The sequence below is a fragment of the Panthera tigris genome, chromosome A3, assembly GCF_018350195.1.
Source record: "Panthera tigris isolate Pti1 chromosome A3, P.tigris_Pti1_mat1.1, whole genome shotgun sequence".
In the NCBI taxonomy this organism is placed as follows: domain Eukaryota; kingdom Metazoa; phylum Chordata; class Mammalia; order Carnivora; family Felidae; genus Panthera; species Panthera tigris.
This window is the reverse complement of record NC_056662.1, coordinates 15260863-15278332: the sequence shown is the minus strand read 5'-3', so window position 1 is coordinate 15278332 and position 17470 is coordinate 15260863. Positions and strand designations below refer to the sequence as shown.

The following is a 17470-nucleotide window of genomic DNA, read 5'->3' as shown; positions in this document are numbered from 1 at the left end:
GTCAACATGGGAATTTCCTGCTCAGCCCTAGGAAACTGACCGATTCACCCCTTCTATTTCTCTTAGGGAGGGTGACCCTTGCCCAAGACAATAAATAGATACTTTGTTAATGATTTCCTTTTTTCTGCTCCTTCTTTACCTTTAAAAACCTTTCCTTTTCTGTAGCCCCCTTTGGAGCTCCCCTCTACTTGCTGGATGGAATGCTGCCCCATTCATGAATCAATTAGCAAAGCTAATTAGGTCTTTAAAATTTACTCCATTTAACTTGTGTTATTTAACACCAGGAAGTGGCCAATCCCTGACTCAGACCCAAATGTATTGGTTCTAAAGCCTCTGCCCTTATTACCTTTTATGGAGAAGGGAAATATATATATATGCATGTTCTTAGCACAGAGCCTAGGATCACAAAAGTGAAACATCTTTTCATGCTGTCGGCCATTGGCAGAGGAAACTCTTCTCCATCTTCTGGCCTACCCAACCCCCCTCAGCTTCAGACTAAGTGGCATTCCTGCAAGAAGCCGGAGCCAACCAGTAGGGAAGGTGGGGCGGGGTTGGGAGGTGGGGGGTGTAAAGGCCGGGGAGGAGCATGGCTGGGCAGTTTCCCTGCCTGGGTAGCTGTGTAAGAAAGAAGCTGTGCCCAAGGCTGAATACAGCCCAGTAAATAGCCAACTGGGTCCAAAGGCTTTTAGCCTTTTGTATGCCCTAGACTGAGTTTCAGGAGTGTGCCTAGTCCTGTCCCCCACCTGGCTCCTGCCTCATTGCTGCTGACTGTTCTCCCACCTCAGTAAACAGCCCTGACCCCCTGCAACCATGGCACATCTCTCTTCCCCAGGACGGGCTTGGGAAGTTGGGGGAGGGATTCTCGACCTCTTTTAGCAGGAGCCATCTGTGGGGACAGTGGCCTGATATATTCATGTCACCAAAGCCCTACTCACCGGTCATCCCAATGGTCGGTGCCCCAGATACCCTCTAGCCTCCAGCAGCAAAGACCTCCTGGGGCTTACAGAGCCTCAGATTGTTGGTGCAGGAAGGGTCTTGTCTAATGCCCTGGGTAACCCTAACCTTTGCCAGCCTGGATTCTAAAGCTTGGGTATATACTTACCAGGCTCGTTGGTTACAGGAGGCACCATTCATCGAGCTCTCACACTCGCTGATGTACAACGTGCTGTGTGTCCAGGCTGGAGTTCCTATGTCAATCAAGTGGACCCAGCCCTCAGTGAGTACACAGCGGGTCCATGGCAGTAACATTACATTCCTGTTCTCCCTGAATTCTTATACGGTCACCATCTTTGTGGATGACAGAGTGGAAGCTCAGAACAGGGAGGTGATTCATTCAAGTTTCCTCAGCTGGGACATAATGAAGATGAAATCATACCCAGACCCCACCACCGCGCAGTCAACGCCAGATGGCTCCTTCCATTTCTCTGCACCAACTGTCTTGCCCGATATGTGTCACGTGGTAGGCACCTGGTGAATATTTATGATGGAATGGGAAAAAACACAAGGGCTTGAAGGGAAGGAGATGTGGGTCCAGAACCTTGTCTCTAGAGCTTTGCATGGGACCTTGAGGGAAAGGTCGAAATCTCTGACTGGCATATACAGCTGATGATAATGGTAATTCTTGATTCATAGCTCTGCTGGGAAGATGGATGAGACTCCATGAGACCATGAGTACTGAGCCTGGCACACAGTCAGCCCTGACAGAGTGTTGGTGTGGAAAAGAGATGGAGAAAAGAAAGAAAGAAAGAAAGAAAGAAAGAAAGAAAGAAAGAGAAAAGAACAGACAGGACAAGACAAGGTGAGGGAGAGAGAAACATGTCCAAAATGGTTTGAGGCTCTTAAAAGGGGTTTCACCTTCATGGGCCTCAGTTTCTGTGCCAAATGGGTTCATTTATTTAAAACAAGTGCTTTTTCCGTAGCCCCTACCGTGTGCTCTGTATCACTACACTAGCCCTCCATCACTAACCCTTCAACCCTTCAACACGCTGATCTAGCTGCCCCAAATCTAACCACTTAATCCCCAGGCTCTACAGCTTTTTCCCGTGGGCCCTGCCCTTCCCTTTCCAGGCATTACAGGGAGACTCAGGAGTCAGGGGCCCGGCCCTCGCCACCGCAGCCGGGTGATCAGGCCCCAGGGGGTAGGAGGGAAGGGAGGAGCGGGACAAGGGTCTGGCCGCTGCTGGTCTATAGCTGCGCCAGGCCTGGAAGCTAATCAGGTTCCTGGTTCCCACCGGGGCCAAGAGCGACATCTGATCCTGGGGGATTGTGAAACGGAGTGAGGTGGCAGCCCGCCCGCGGTGGCCGCTGAGCCCTCTCCCCCCCGCCGGCGTCGCCCCACCCCTGCCCCACTCCTCCCCGCGCGCTTCGTTAAATCCCCGCATCCGGGCGGCGGCTCACACCAGCACCCCGCCCGGCGCAGCACCATGCCTGTCTGCCGCCCCGGCCTTCACGCCGTCCCCCTCCTCCTCGGCCTGCTGCTGCTCGGCCTCTCCCCTGTCCCAGGTGAGCCGGGCGGGGGAACCCCGGCGCCCAGAGGGGCCGCTCCCGGAGCGCCAGGACAGGCCCGGGGCTAGCTGCACGTAGCCTCTCTGAGAGCTGGAGGAATGGGGATTCCTGGGGGCGGAAGTGGGGACGCCCATGAAGACCAAAATTTGAGGATTCCCTGGTGCCTGAAGGTGGTGACCCTTGGAGCTGAAGGTGTGGGGTCCAATGTGCTGGAGGTGGGGGAGACCAACGAAGACTGAAATTTGGGGCAGAGGCTCTGTGCTGAAGGTGGAGACTTAGTGGCGGGTGGGGGGACCCTCTGCCGACACATCGGAAGCTTCTAGATGCTCAGCTGTGCGGGGGGGGGGGCGAGGATTGAGGGCTCTGAGGACAAGGGTTAGGTAAACCCTGTACTCACAAGTGTCGGGGACCCCGGGCCTGGAGGTGGGGCCCTCTGAAGGCTGTAAGGGGGGCGCCTAGGGCCAGAGACTTAATTCCTAGGAGCTGACGATCTGGGGCCCCAGGTGGGCGTCTTCCGGGACTAGGTCTCCTGGCCCCACTGACCGTCGGCCTCCCAGGCAGAGAAGCGGAGAAAACGGGCGTGTGCCCCCAGCTGCAGGCGGACCAGAACTGTACGCAGGAGTGCCAATCGGACGCCCAATGCGCCGACAACCTCAAGTGCTGCCAGGCCGGCTGCGCCACCATCTGCCACCTGCCCGACGGTAACCCCGGGGCGCCCCGAGCGGGGCGGGGAAGGGCGCTGTGCGCTGGAGGAGGCAGAGCGCCGGGATCGGGGCAGGGGGACGCTCCCGCCGCACCCAGGGACCCCTGCAGAGTGGAGACGGATGGAACCCGATCCGCCGTGCGCTCCCTCTCGGGGCCCCGGGCCGGGAGGGGGGGGGGGGGGGACAAAGGCGTCGCTGAAGCGCAGCGGGGGAGCGGGGGGAAGGGAGGTCCCCCACCCCTGGCCGGATTCCATTCCCCGGTGCGTGACGGATTTCCGGGCAAGCACAGGCTGGAAGGTGTTTCCGGAGGTCAGGGCACCCGGTTCGCAGTTTCCTCCGCGGCTGGTTGGAGCCGCAGGGAAGCCCGGGGCAGGCGAGTGGGCTGGGTCCCAACACCTGGGGCGCTCAGGCCTCTCGGAGTCCCTCCCCTGGGGCGTCCCCCAGCTCTGGCGGAAGGACTTGGAGCGCCTGGCCTGGCAAGACTCCCCTGGCTTCCCCTGTCCAGACGGAAAGACACCTTACAGAATTAGCGGAGCGCCGAGCCCATCTTAAAGATGTGGTTGTGAGCGTCAGAGAAAGGCTGTTGCCCAGGCCGCACCGTCACTCCGTAGCTCTGCAAGAGTCATAGCGAAGTTCAACTTTTGCCCCTTCTTGGAAGGCTGGTTTGAAGGAAGTTGGGACTCCTCCCAGAGCACCCCTTCCCCCTTCCTCCTCTTTAACACAATCTCTTCCACTGTAAGGAGAGAGGGGGAACTATGTGAAGACGTGGGGGGTCCACAAAAGGTCCTTGCTAGAGCTTACCCTCCCACCAGGCTATGGGGACGGTCATCAGAGCAGGGAATGGGCTTAGACAAGGTGGAATCCAAGCTTCTCACTTCTCAGAGGGAAAACTGAGGGCTAGAAGCAGGGATATGACCTGGGGTACCCAGGTATTGTGATTACTGGTCTTTATCCAGGATACAGCCCTTGTATCTTCATGCTCTGTTATTTCTCCCAAGATACCAGTAGTGGCTGGGACTGTTTATAATTAGAGACCTCAGATTTATGAGCAAGGAAGCGGAGAGGTGGAGGGACGACTGGCCCATCAGCTGGCTGATCAGCTGCCCATCAGCAGCTCCCGGGTCTGGAGGCCTCTAACCTGGAGCACAGAGAGGAGGACCAGCAGGAGATGTGGAGCTTGAGAGAGAGGAAGCACGAGGCAGACACACAGACAGACAGACGAGAGAGGTCCTTGGGGACAGAAGGAGTGCCTGACTGTTAGGTGCCGTCTTCTCTGGTCCCTTGTCTCAGATGGACAGACTGAGGCAGGAAGAGGGACGGAGCCAGATGGCTTCCTCGACTAGGATCTTAGTTCTGCCATCTGCTAGTCATGTGATCCTGAGAAAGTCGCTTTACCTCTCCAAGCCTCTGCTTTCTCTTCGGCAAACTGGGGATAATAATCCCAAACCCTGTAGGATTAACATGAGGGCTAAATGAAATAACACACTGAAGATGTGTTTGTGGAGAATAGACACTCTATACACAGTGGCGCGATTTGTCGGTAACCCTTTCCCGACTCCCTTTTGTCCCAGAGAAGCCCAGTATCCAGATCTCCTGCCCTTTGCAAGGGAATGGATTTCTTTGTGCTAGGAAATCAGCCACTCCTGTCCTCCGCAAACTAATCAGCCACTTCTGTGCCTGTGTTTGACTTTTGGCTGGGCTTGCTCCTGGGGCTTCTGGGAATTGAGCCCAGCTCCCTTCTCCTTGACCCAGGAAGTTGAGCATAGGGTGAGTGTGTGTGTGTGTGTGTGTGTGTGTGTGTGTGTGTGTAAATGGGTGGTGACAGGCTGGGCTCAGGTGTTGGTTTTGCTTCTTACCAGCGGTGTGGTGTTGGTGGCACCTGTCTGTGCCTCACTTTCCTGGTCTGAGATAGGAGCAGGGTTAGAAACAGCCCCGACAGAGGAAATACTTGATGTGAGGATTAGAGGAGGTAATGGATCTACACCAAGAACACTGTAAGCAGTACTTCTCTGCGGTGTTGTCTGTGAGTGAGCCATGGATGAGTGAGTGTATGGGGGGGGGGGGCATGGAGTGAGTGAAGAGACCGTGGGTGTGCAAACCCTCACATGTGCACAGCTTACGAAGCAGCAGGGTGTCTGGTGCGCAGACTCTGAAGCCCGATTCCTGGGTTTCCAGTCCTGCCTCCATGGGTGGCGTAATAGACAAATTACTTAACCTCTTGGTGCCTCAGTTTCCTCATCTGTAACATGAGGAAATATTAACAGTACCTCTCCCTCTTGTAGAATTATTGTGGGGATTAGAGGGGTTAATATATGTCGAGTGCAGAGAATAATGGTAGCACCCGGAGGCACAGCGGCTCTGGGACATTTCTGCTCTCCACGTTAGGCCGCAGAGATAGGAAAAGGCAGACCTGGGCCTCGACCTGACGTCCTGTGATTTCAAAATCGAGGATGGAGGGAGCAAGAGGAGGAGAGGTCTGCAGACGGTCTTGCTAGGCGACTCTGGGATCAACTCAGACAGGCGGGCAGCTCTACTGTTTGTGACACGGGGGCGGGGTGGGGGGGGTGCCGGGAGGAGTGTTCATCTCCCGGCATCCCCTCTGCCCACTTCCCGTTGCTCCTTTTTCTCCCCAGAAAAGCAAGGTTCCTGCCCCCACGTGAACACTGACTTCCCCCAGCTCGGCCTCTGCCAGGACCAGTGCAAGGTGGACAGCCAGTGTCCTGGCCTGTTGAAATGCTGCTACAATGGTTGCGGGAAGGTGTCCTGCATCACTCCCGTCTTCTGAGGTAGGTGGGGGGGGGGGGGAAGGAAGTGCACCGAAGCCTATGGGTAAAGATGGTTGAAAAGGAGGACCTGGCGAACACAGCTCTGTTCATGTCTGTCCATTTACTTGCTTTCATCCAGTCAGCAAGTATCTGTTATCTGTCACGTGCCATGCACGGCTCTGGGTACTGAGGGCGGCCCATGAGCGAGCAAACCAGACAAAAACTCTGACGGGTTTTATGTGCTAATGGGCAACAAAGAAAAATAAATAAGGAAGTAGATTCTGTAGAATGTTCGAGGGAGAAAAGTACCCCGGAGAAAAAAACGAAACAGAAGGGGAGTAGGGGTGGGGCAGGGTGGGCAGGAAGTGGGGTTGCCGTTTTTTTTTTTTTCCCCCCACAGGAATGCTCAGGGAAGGTCCCACCCAGAAGGCAGCCCTTGAACAAAGACTTGCCAGAACTTGAGGGAGGGAGCGTGAGGATATCTGGGGGGAGTGTCACAGGCAAGGGGCAGCAGGTGCAAAAGCAGGAGCATCCCTGGTGTTTCATGAAAAGCCAGGAGGCTGGGTGAGAGCGAGGAGGGCACAGGAAGAGGAAGGTCGGCCAGGGGTAAGTGGAGCATGTCTTAGGGGCCTGATAGGTCATTACAGGACTTTAGTCTTGACCCAGAGATGTGGCCGCCATGGAAATGGACGTGCTCCGACTCAGATTTGGAAATGATTGCTCCGACTGCCGGGTGGAGGAGAGGCTGTAGAGGGGCAGTGGCAGAAGCAGGAGACCAGCTAGGAGGCTCCTGCGAGAGTCAGCTGGGAGGTGATAGACCAGGGGAGGCAGGTGGCTATGTTTGGGACGTATGTGAAGGCAGAGGGGACAGCTGATGAATTGGGCTGTGAGGGAAAGAGATTTCTTCTGTTGCCTTAGCATGCACTTAGAAAGTCAGCAGTTGGGGGAGCAGCTGTGCCCTGGGAGAGAGGACAGTGGACAGTGTCAGGAGCAGGTGGGGAGGTGAGAGGCTCTTTGCACGTGGCCAGTGGGAGGCCAAAGGCTGATCCTTAGTTTCGCCCAAAGCGTGGCTTTTCAGGACACACACGGCAGACATCAGACGTATATTTGAAGCGTGAGGGGCGCTTGCTCTGTAGCAGGCCGGGGCCACATCTGGCCACCTCTGGTGGCTCTGCCCATGTAAGGAAAGGATTGTGGAGCCTCTCTTCCTCTAGTAACAACTAAAAATAAAACAATCTCAAGTCCTAGAGTAAGTGTGAGGAAGTAAATACAAGACCCCAAGCTCGTGTTTGGTTGGCCCTTGGGGACGTCGGGCACTGTGACCAGGTCTCTGTGCCAGGTGCTGGGGCAGAAGGTGTCCACTGCTCTTCGTCACAGGGCTTGCAGCCCCGTGGCTGAGGCAGACGGATGGACGGACACTCCGAGAGCCTGTCATCAGTGCTGCACTGAGGGAAGGGTTGAGCGCTGGGGGAACAGGAGAAAGCCTCATGGGGTGGGAGGTGGCGTGGTGGTGGGAGGGAGCAGGCTTGGCAGAGGGATGATCCTGGCCAGTCCTCAGGGACGACTGGAAGGTCGGTTGTGGGGTGAGGTGCAGGGGGAGCAAGAACCTGGAAGTGCCCTTTGGTTGACATCTCAGTATTGATGGTGGGGCTGCCTTGATAAGCCCTCACCCCGGGGGATTGACAGGTCACTGGTGGGGCCCGGTATTGCCCAGGTGAGAGGACTGAGGCTACAGAGAGGGGAGGGTGTGCCCGAGGCCCTGTGGGTGCTATTTCAAGGTGTCCCTTCAGTGCCTGGGAGGGAACCACGGTCTCCAGGGACCCAGAGCTCTCCAGTGATGCCAGTCATCTCCTGCCTCCCTGACTGCCAGTAGGTGCCTGGACTTGGTGGCCAGGAAGACCCGGGTGTGGATTTCACTTCACTAGCCTTTTTACCTCCCGGGGCTGCAATTATTTTGCTTGTCAAATGAGATCAATAAGATCTCCTTGACCAGCGAATCCCAGCTTAACCCAAGGAATGGAGACATTCTAACTTCCTGGTGGCAGAAGGGCTTTGAGGGAGATAAATGATGGCTGTCCCTCAGGAAGGCCCCAGCGGTCAATTGGGCCACGGTTACCCAGGTATGTCCCGGGCAGGTGTGAAGCAGAAGAGGTGAGTCCAGGACCTGCAGAGAAGTGCAGGCAGAGCCCCAGGGCCTCAGGAAGGTGAGGCTTTGCTGTGCGTGTGTGTTGCAAGGGGGGAGTCGGGGGGGTTTTGGTCCAGAATTTAAGCTGTCTTCTTGTCTAGTATTTTGCGTATTGCTGTTGATGTATTATTATGGTTTTCTTCCTCCAGCTCTAGCCACCACCACCCGAGGAGTGGGGGAGTGGAAGTTTCTGCCCGGCCCTGCCTGGCTCCAGCCCAGCTGGGCTCCCCTCTTTCTGGCTTCTGCACTCCCTCCAGAGCTGAGCACAGCTTCTGTCTTTTCCAACCAATAAAGTGACCGTTTCCAGCACTGGGAGAAGGGCCATGGCCTCCATTCTTAACCTTTCTGTCCCTGTCTCTCCTGACTCTGGATTGATGGGGGGTGGGGTGGGGTGGGGTGGGGGAGGGGGTGGTGGCGACCAAGTCATCCTGGCATGAAGTCCAGGGAGGGATCAACTCTGAGACAGTGAACATACACTCAGGGCTTGGCTCGTGTACTACTCGTATAATAGCGTTTTCTTTGGGGAGGTTGGTGGTTGTGCTTTCGGCGGGAGGGACGTGGAAGAGAGAACAGGCTAGAGATGGGATGGAACGCTTCCAAAGTCACTCCCATTCATTGCCGGGACCTGCAACACTTCTCTGTGCCCCGGACCCAGGGCTGGGAGACTTGTTTGCGAGATCTCCTGGAGCCACAAAACAACCCTCGATGTAGCTGATGACAGTCCCGTGTTCTAGCCCAGGAGTCTAGCAAGTGACTTGCTTGCGGCCACATGGACAGAAGTTGGCAAAACTGGGGTCCTTTGATTGGTCCTTTGATTGTTTTTCATTATCTATCTGTTTGTTTATTTATTTATTTATTTATTTTAATGTTTATTTATTTTGAGAGGGGGGAGGGGCAGAGAGGAGAGGGAGAGAATCCCAAGCAGGCTCCATGCCGCCAGCGCAGAGCCTGACATTGGGCTTGAACTCACGAAACGTGAGATCACGATCTGAGCCGAAATCAAGAGTCAGATGCCTAACTGACTGAGCCACCCAGGCGCCCCTTAACTGGTTTTTTAAATCAAACCATTATTTCGTACAAGTAATGCAGTCACATGGACCAAAATCCAAAAGGTGAAAACGACAACAACAAAAAGGGTCTTTCACCCTTGACCTCCTCCCCCTGCCCCGTGCCCTACGGAGGCACCAATTCTACCAGTTTCTTCTGTGTTCTTTCAGAGACCTAGCCCTGTCTCAGTCCTCACCCTCTATACCCCTTTTCTTTCCCTCTCTCTCTCTCTTTCCCTGTTTTCCCCACCATCCCTTTCTCTTTTCTCTCTCTTCCCCTTGCTCTCTCTCTGCCCCTTTCTGTTTCCTCATTGACTTTTTTTTTTCTGTTCTCCCTCCATGCCCCTCTCTCTTTATCCCCTTCTCTCAATGTTCCTCTGCCCACCCCAGGACAGCTTTTATCTCCTTCTCTGCTCTACCCACCATTGGATGTGAGAGGTCAGGGCAGCTTGAGGGCAATGGTCTGGAGACAGAAGATCTTGGTGGTTTGGTGTTTGGCCAGTCTTATCCTTCTCATCCTCTTGTGAGTCCCTGCCCCAGGCCATAAACCAGGAAAGACCCAGGGCTTCTCCATCCACCCTGTTAGGGATGCAAGGTGAACATGGACCTGTGGGTGCTCAGTGCATAAGGCTGTCCCTTGGCGATAGATGGCAGTGTAGCCTTCTCTTTTCTGATTTCTGTCCCTGCCCAGGCTTGAGTCGCCTGAGCCCTTGCGGGCAGCAGCAAAGGCATCCAGAGATGGGCTCAGTAGAAGCCCCATGATGGGACCAAATGTGTGGCTGCCACCCCCGCCACTCTCTCCTCACTTTCCCCAGGTTTGTACGGGGAGAGAGCCCTAGGCAGGGTCCCGTCTAACCCAGGGATGGCAGAGGTATGCCTTTTGTATGCATGCCATCTTCCCCTCCGGCACCCACTCTGCAAACCTGCATCGCTCATGCTCCTCCTTTCCCTAACCCAGGGCTCCAGGCAGCTGCTACCAGCTCCCCCCTGACCAGGGCCAGCGGGCAAATTTGCTGCTCCCAATTTAACTCAAATGAAGTGCCACCAACAGCATATCAGACCTGGTGGCTGAAATTTTACTGCATGAGAAGGCTGCCCGGGGCCACCCTGAGTTGGGGTCTGAGGGAGATGGACCCTCAGGGCCTCCACCAGAAACTTAAGTGGGGGTGGGACTTTTTTAAGGGGGTCCCGGCCCACGGGCCTCCTGGGGAAGATGAGGTGGGGAGGATTCCTGGAGTTACCAAGGATCCCAGTGATGAACAGGAAGAACTCTGCTGGAAAAAGAGGGTTAAGGGGTAGAGTGGGTCACGTGAGAAAATGGGTGGGTTTGGAGGAGCCCCCAGCCTAGGACATTCCTCTGATCAACTTTTGCTGCCGAGTGGCTGCTGCAGGCCAGGGACTCTGAGGGTCTTTGGTTGAGGGGTGTGAAGAGGAAAGAAGGGGGGACTGCTCTGAACTGGCCCCTTCTTCCCCTCTTCCAGGTCTCGATGAGCTATTTATTATGTAGCCAGACCACAGCCATGCTTAGTTTTGGCTGGGGGGTGGGGGGGTGGGCACGGGGTGGTGGTGGCTCCCAGGGCCAGGAGTCCTGATAAATTGCTGGCTCCAGATGGGACTGTCACTCTCGTGGAACCTCCCAGAACCCCTCAGTCCTGTTGACCCCCCCCCCCCAGAGTTCAGGGCAGAGTTTCTTCCCGCCTTTACTTTCTCTTACTTCCAACAGCAAACTGCTTTGCTGATGCCTCTGCGCCCCATCTCCAGTCCCAAGGGCTGTTCTGTGGAACAAGCATCTGCGGAAACAAGCATCCGTTCGGCAGGAAAGTGCAGGCTTCGGGTTGGATGGATGATAGGAGGTTATACACAAAAAACTGAAGTTCTAAAAACAGGCCAGTAGAGGATAGCCCTGACTGAGGAACAACATAAGCAGAGGCATTTGCTCACCCAGGAAATATTTATTGAGTGCCTACTATGTATAGATGGTGGGAGGTTGGTACCAAGGAGGTTGTGTGCGTGTGTGTGTGTATCTGTGTCTGTGTGTACGTGTGTGTGCATGTGTATGTGTGTTCATGTGTGTGTGCGTGAATGAACTCATGTTTACCATGTATATCATGTCAAGTGATAACTCAAAGATGGGTAAGAGGACTGGTGAACCCCAAGGTGGGGGTTGAGGTGGGTGTGGTTTCTTTGCAGAGGGTGTTCAGGGAAGGTCTTTCATTAAACATCATTCAAGTACTGAGTTGAGTGAAGGAGGGTATGAGCCATGTGACAGTCCATGGGAAGAGCGGTCCAGACCCAGGAAACTTCCAGGACTAAGGACCTGAGGTCAGAGTGTGCTCTGAGTATTTGAGGATGGTCCAGGAGGCTAACGTGGTTGGAGTAAATGAGGGGTCAGGGGCACGAGGGGAGATGAGCTCAGGGAGATAGCGCGGGCACAGATTATGGAAGGCGCTGTGGTCACTGCAAAGACTTTGCCTTTTATTCTAGGGAATTTAGGAGCCACGGGAGGGGTCTGAGCAGAGATGTGCCCTGATCTGACTTGTGTTTGAAACGATCTTTCAGGTTGTTACGTTAAGAATAGACTCTAGAGGGCGATGTGGGAGCAGGGAGAGAGCGTTACACTACCGCCACAGGGCAGGGAAGAAATCCCTTTTTGTTCCTGCGTCTTCATCTAGTGTCTTGAGTTCCCCCCACCCCCGCACCCCCCGCTCCGTGCAACTGCCGACCGATGCTTCAACAGCTGGGGATGTACCAACTGTACTGTCTTCTGTGGCTGCTGCCTGGATCCCTTTGCCTTCTGCAGGTGGATGCATCTTGGGGAAACTAACTCGTGAAATAATCATATTGCAAACACAACAAATACCCACCTCCTGCCCCAGCTGATAATTCTACCACAGAGTCATGGCAAAAGTGAGAGGGTGAGGAAGCTTAAGAACAGAATGACAGCTGACAGAATGCCAACCCTCCGTTCAGTGCCACAGCGTGTTGGTGAGGGTCTTGGTTTGCTCAGCTCTGAAAGGTGGTACTTAGGCGAACTGCTGCGACCCCCTTAGCCACAGAGCAACTTGGCATTGGTAGGTCCTGCCTGCAGAGAGAAGAGGTCCTAAACTCAGAAGTCTCTGTATTTCCCCCGCAGCAGAGACATCAACCCCCAGGCCCAGCCAGACCAGACCTATTGGGGTGAGCTCATTACACACAAAGATGGGACCCCTTGAGCTGCTCTGTCCCCAGTGTTTGTGCCCCTCATACCTTAAACACCCCTCTGGAAATTGTTCATCAGATGAGCAATCCAAAGCCTGCGGTTTCTTATGGGTTAGGGTTAGTTTTAGTTTCTTCTTTAACTTCTTGGTTAGCCCATTCATTCTTTAGTAGGATGTTCTATAATCTCCAAGTATTTGTTACCTTGCCAAATTTCTTCTTGTGGTTGTTTTCGAGTTCCACAGCATTGTGGTCTGAAAATATGCACGGTATGATCTCAATCTTTTTGTACTTACTTAGGGCTGATTTGTGTCCCAGTATGTGGTGTATTCTGGAGAACATTCCATGTGCGTTGGAGAAGAATGTATATTCCGCTGCTTTAGGATGAAATGTTCTGAATGTATCTGTTAAGTCCATCTGGTCCAGTGTGTCATTCAAAGCCATTGTTTCCTTGTTGATTTTTTCATTAGATGATCTGTCCTTTGCTGTGAATGGGGTGTTGAAGTCTTCTACTATGATGGTATTACTATCAATGAGTTTCTTTATGTTTGTGATTAATTGCTTTATATTACATATTTGGGTGCTTCCACATTTGGCACATAAATGTTTACAATTGTTAGGTCTTCTTGGTGGATAGACCCCTTGATTATGATATAATGCCCTTCTTTTTTTTAAATTTTTTTTTCAACGTTTTTTATTTATTTTTTTTGGGACAGAGAGAGACAGAGCATGAACGGGGGAGGGGCAGAGAGAGAGGGAGACACAGAATCGGAAACAGGCTCCAGGCTCCGAGCCATCAGACCAGAGCCTGACGCGGGGCTCGAACTCACGGACCGCGAGATCGTGACCTGGCTGAAGTCGGACGCTTAGCCGACTGCGCCACCCAGGCGCCCCGATATAATGCCCTTCTGCATCTCTTGATACAGTCTTTATTTTAAAGTCTAGATTGTCTGATATAAGTATGGCTACTCTGGCTTTTGTTTGTTGACCATTAGCATGATAGATGGATTTCCATCCCCTCATTTTCAATCTGAAGGTGTCTTTAGGTCTAAAGTGGGTCTCTTGTAAATAGCATATAGATGGATCCTGTTTTCTTATCCATTCTGTTACCCTATGTCTTTTGATTGGAGCATTGAGTCCATTGACGTTTAGCGTGAGTACTGAAAGATATGAATTTATTGCCGTTATGATGCTTGTAGAGTTGGAATTTCTGGTGGTGTCCTCTGGTCTTTTCTAATCTTTGTTGCTTTTGGCATTTATTTATTTATTTATTTATTTATTTATTTATTTATTTTTATCTTTTCTCACCTCAGAGAGTCCCCCTTAACATTTCTTACAGGGCTGGTTTAGTGGTCACAAACTCCTTTAATTTTTGTTTGTCTGGGAAACTTTTTATCTCTCCTTCTATTTTGAATGACAGCCTTGCTGGATAAAGAATTCTTGACTGCATATTTTTCTGATTCGGCACGTTGACTATATCCTGCCACTGCTTTCTGGCCTGCCAAGTTTCTGTGGATAGGTCTGCTGCAGACCTGATCTGTCTTCCCTTGTAGGTTAGGGACTTTTTTTCCCTTGCTGCTTTCATGATTCTTTCCTTGCCTGAGTATTTTGTGAATTTGATTATGATATGCCTTGTTGATGGTCAGTTTTTGTTGAATCTAATGGGGGTCCTCTGTGCTTCCTGGATTTTGATATATGTGTCTTTCCTCAGTTTAGGAAATTTTTCCACTATGATTTGCTCACATAACCCTTCTATCCCTATTTCTCTCTCTTCCTCTTCTGGGACCCTATGATTCTGATGTTCTTCCTTTTTAATGAGTCACTGATTTCTCTAATTCTTAAATCGTGCTCTTTTGCCTTAGTCTCCCTCTTTTTTTCTGCCTCATTATTCTCCATAAGTTTGTCCTCTATGTTACTGATTCTCTGCTCTGCCTCATCCATCCTTGCCACCGCGGCACCCATCCGTGATTGCAGCTCAGTTATAGCATTTTTTATTTCATCCTGACTAGCTTTTACTTCTTTTATCTCCACAGAAAGGGATTCTAGTCTATTTTCGACTCCAGCTAGTATTCTTATTATCGTGATTCTAAATTCTGGTTCAGACATCTTGCTTGTATCTGCGTTGGTTAAGTCCCTGGCTGTCGTTTTTCTGTGCTCTTTCTTTTGGGGTGAATTCCTTCGTTTTGTCATTTTGAAGGGAGAAAAGGAATTAATGAGGTAGAAAAAATGAAATTAAAAAAATTAAAATTAAAAATTAAACACACACATACACACACAAAAATCAAATAGATGATGCTAGATCCTAGGTGTGTTTTGGTCTGGGTGTTGAAAGTGGTTTGACAGATTAGAGAAAAAAAAGGGGGGGGGAAGGAAAAAAAGGAAATTGTTTGAGAATTTTAAAAAATGGATATACTGAAGTAGTCTAAAATGAGATGATGGGGTAAAATAGAATTTGAAAAAATATACACAAAAATAAAGAATATAGTAGAAAAAAAATTAAAGAAAAATATTTTTAATAAAAATTAAAAATAAATATGAATTTTTGCTTTTTCTGTATTTAAGAAAAAAGAAAAGAAACAAAAAAGAGAAAAGATAAAAAAAGAAAAAAAAGAAAAAGAAGAAATCGTTTGAAAATTTGAAAAAGTGAATACACTGTACTAGACTAAAATAAAATGATGGAAGTAAAATAGAATTTGAAAAAAATCTACATAAAAGCAAAACTATAGTTAAAAAATTAAATAAAAATATTTCAAATAGAAATTGAAAGTAAAAATGAAGTTTTTCTCTTTCTGCATTCAAGAAAAAGAAAAGAAACAAAAAAGAGAAAAAAGAAAAAGAAAGGAAAAAAAGGAAATTGTTTGAAAATTTGAAAAGGTGAATACAATGAAGTAGACTAAAATAAAATGATGGAAGTAAAATAGAATTTGAAAAAATTTACATAAAAGCAAAAATATAGTAAAAAATTAAATAAAAATATTTTAAATAGAAATTGAAAGTAAAAATGAATTTTTTCTCTTTCTGCATTCAAGAAAAAGAAAAGAAACGAAAAAGAGAAAAAAAGAGAAAGAAAAAAGGAAATTGTTTGAAAATTTGAAAAGGTGAGTACAATGAAGTAGACTAAAATAGTGATGGAAGTAAAATAGGATTTGAAAAAATTTACACAAAAGTAAAAAATATAGTAATAAAAATTAAAGAAAAATATTCTAATAAAAGTTGAAAATAAAAATGAATTTTTTCTCTTTCTGTATTCAAGAAAGAGAAGTGTAAAAGAGAAAAAGAAAAAAAAAAAAAGAAAGAAATTGAATAGATGGACCTGCTAACAGATTGAAGTAGGACTGAAATTGCTTCGTTTTCCCCTAGAAGTCAGTCTATGTAGCGCTTTTTAGTCCATAAACTAAGCCGGCAGTGAGACTTGTGTTCTTGAAGAGCGAAGTTGGCCCAGTTGGGCGGGGCTCAGTGTAACAGCTCTGCTCTCCACTAGATGGTGCTGCTAGCCTACTGGGGTGGATTGTTGCCGCGCTTGGAGGTGCGTATGCGCATGCGTGGAAGTGGGGAAATGGCGCCACCCAGCAATTTCTGTTCTCCCGGATCAACAATCGCGCACCCGTCCTCTGTCTCCAGCTCTCATCCACTCCCCGCTTTTTCACTGTCCGTGACCAGGCCCCAGGCAGTACCTCTCTCCCGAGTTTTGTCTCAGATGCAGCTGTTTTCTCTGGTCCCTTACTTCTGAAGAACTGCGGCTTTCACCCGTTCTGCCCCTCTGTGGGAGGGACTTACCGAGCAATGGCCGAATGAGCAATGGCCGAATGTCGGCTGCACCCAGGAATGCTTGCTGGACCCTGCTGCTGCCGGTGCCCCGAGACTGCGGCCAGGTGCCAGCCCGGCCCAGAAAAAGTTCGCAAGACAGTGTAGCAGCAGCGTTTCAGGGATTATGGAAAATCACAACACAAATCTGGCACCAGGCTTCACCCTTAACGACCTTGCCCCAGCACCAGAGAATGTGGCTGCCTTCCGGGGTCTGCTGGGACCAAGTGGCTTCAACGGTCTCTACCAAATGTCCTTCCAGCTGTGGAACCACTTTTCCCCGTGTGGCCCGAGAACCTCCCGGACCCGACTCTCTTCCTGGGAATTCGCCCTTCCCACCAGAACACCGCCAGGTATCGAGCTGTGGAGTTGCAGCCTTTGCGCTCCCCTTGTTTACAGTCTTAATGGAATTTAAACCCTCTCCTTTCTCCCTTTTTTAGTTTAGTCCCTGCGGCTGTTTCTAATTTTCCACTTTCTCTCCAGCTGCTTTTGGGGAGGGGTGCTTTGCTTTTCCCATAGTCTCTCCCCACCCCCTGACTGCCCCCAGTCTCTGTCCTCTCTCTGCCTGCAAAAGAGGCTCCCTGCCCACCGCCGGCTTCTCTCTCCCCAATTTCACCTCTCCATGCCGTGTACCTGCTGAATTCTGTGGTTCAGGTAGTGCAGATTGTTGTGTTAATCCGCCAATCAGTTTTCTAGGTGTGTAGGATGGTTTAGTGTTGGTCTGGCTGTATTTCAGGAACACGAGACACACAAAAAACTTCCATGCTGTTCCGCCATCTTGGCTCCTCTCCTGGAAGATAATATTTTGACATTGAATTTTTAATGTTCTCCCTTAGAGTTTTGTATGTTTGACTTTTCTATAAAATGTAGGCATTACTTTTATAATGATTTATTATAATAAGATTTTTTTATTTTTTTTATTTTTTAAAATTTACATCCAAGTTAGTTAGCATATAGTGCAACAATGATTTCAGGAGTAGATTCCTTAGTGCCCCTGACCCATTTAGCCCTTCCCCCCTCCCACAACCCCTCCAATTACCCTCAGTTTGTTCTCCATATTTATGAGTCTCTTCTGTTTTGTCCCCCTCCCTGTTTTTATATTATTTTTATTTCCCTTCCCTGTGTTCATCTGTTTTGTCTCTTAAAGTCCTCATATGAGTGAAGTCATAGGATTTTTGTCTTTCTCTGACTAATTTACTTAGCATAATACCCTCCAGTTCCATCCATGTAATTGCAAATGGCAAGATTTCATTCTTTTTGATTGCC

The 17470-nt window shown here is 50.3% G+C and overlaps 1 protein-coding gene across 2 annotated transcripts; it reads left to right on the top strand.

Annotated features, from left to right (window-relative positions):
• The first annotated feature begins 2381 nt into the window (after positions 1–2381).
• On the top strand, positions 2382–8474 carry WFDC2 (WAP four-disulfide core domain 2). 2 transcript variants are annotated; one of them, XM_042980297.1, is made up of 4 exons: positions 2382–2502; positions 3009–3206; positions 5843–5995; positions 8309–8474. In XM_042980297.1, the coding sequence occupies exons 1-3, from the start codon at positions 2424–2426 to the stop codon at positions 5992–5994; spliced, it is 429 nt and encodes a 142-aa protein (XP_042836231.1). In that variant the 5' UTR covers positions 2382–2423; the 3' UTR covers position 5995; positions 8309–8474. The 2 variants fall into 2 exon arrangements, with proteins under 2 accessions (XP_042836231.1, XP_042836232.1); XM_042980298.1 differs by having other exon boundaries at positions 2383–2502; positions 3063–3206.
• Positions 8475–17470: the final 8996 nt, after the last annotated feature.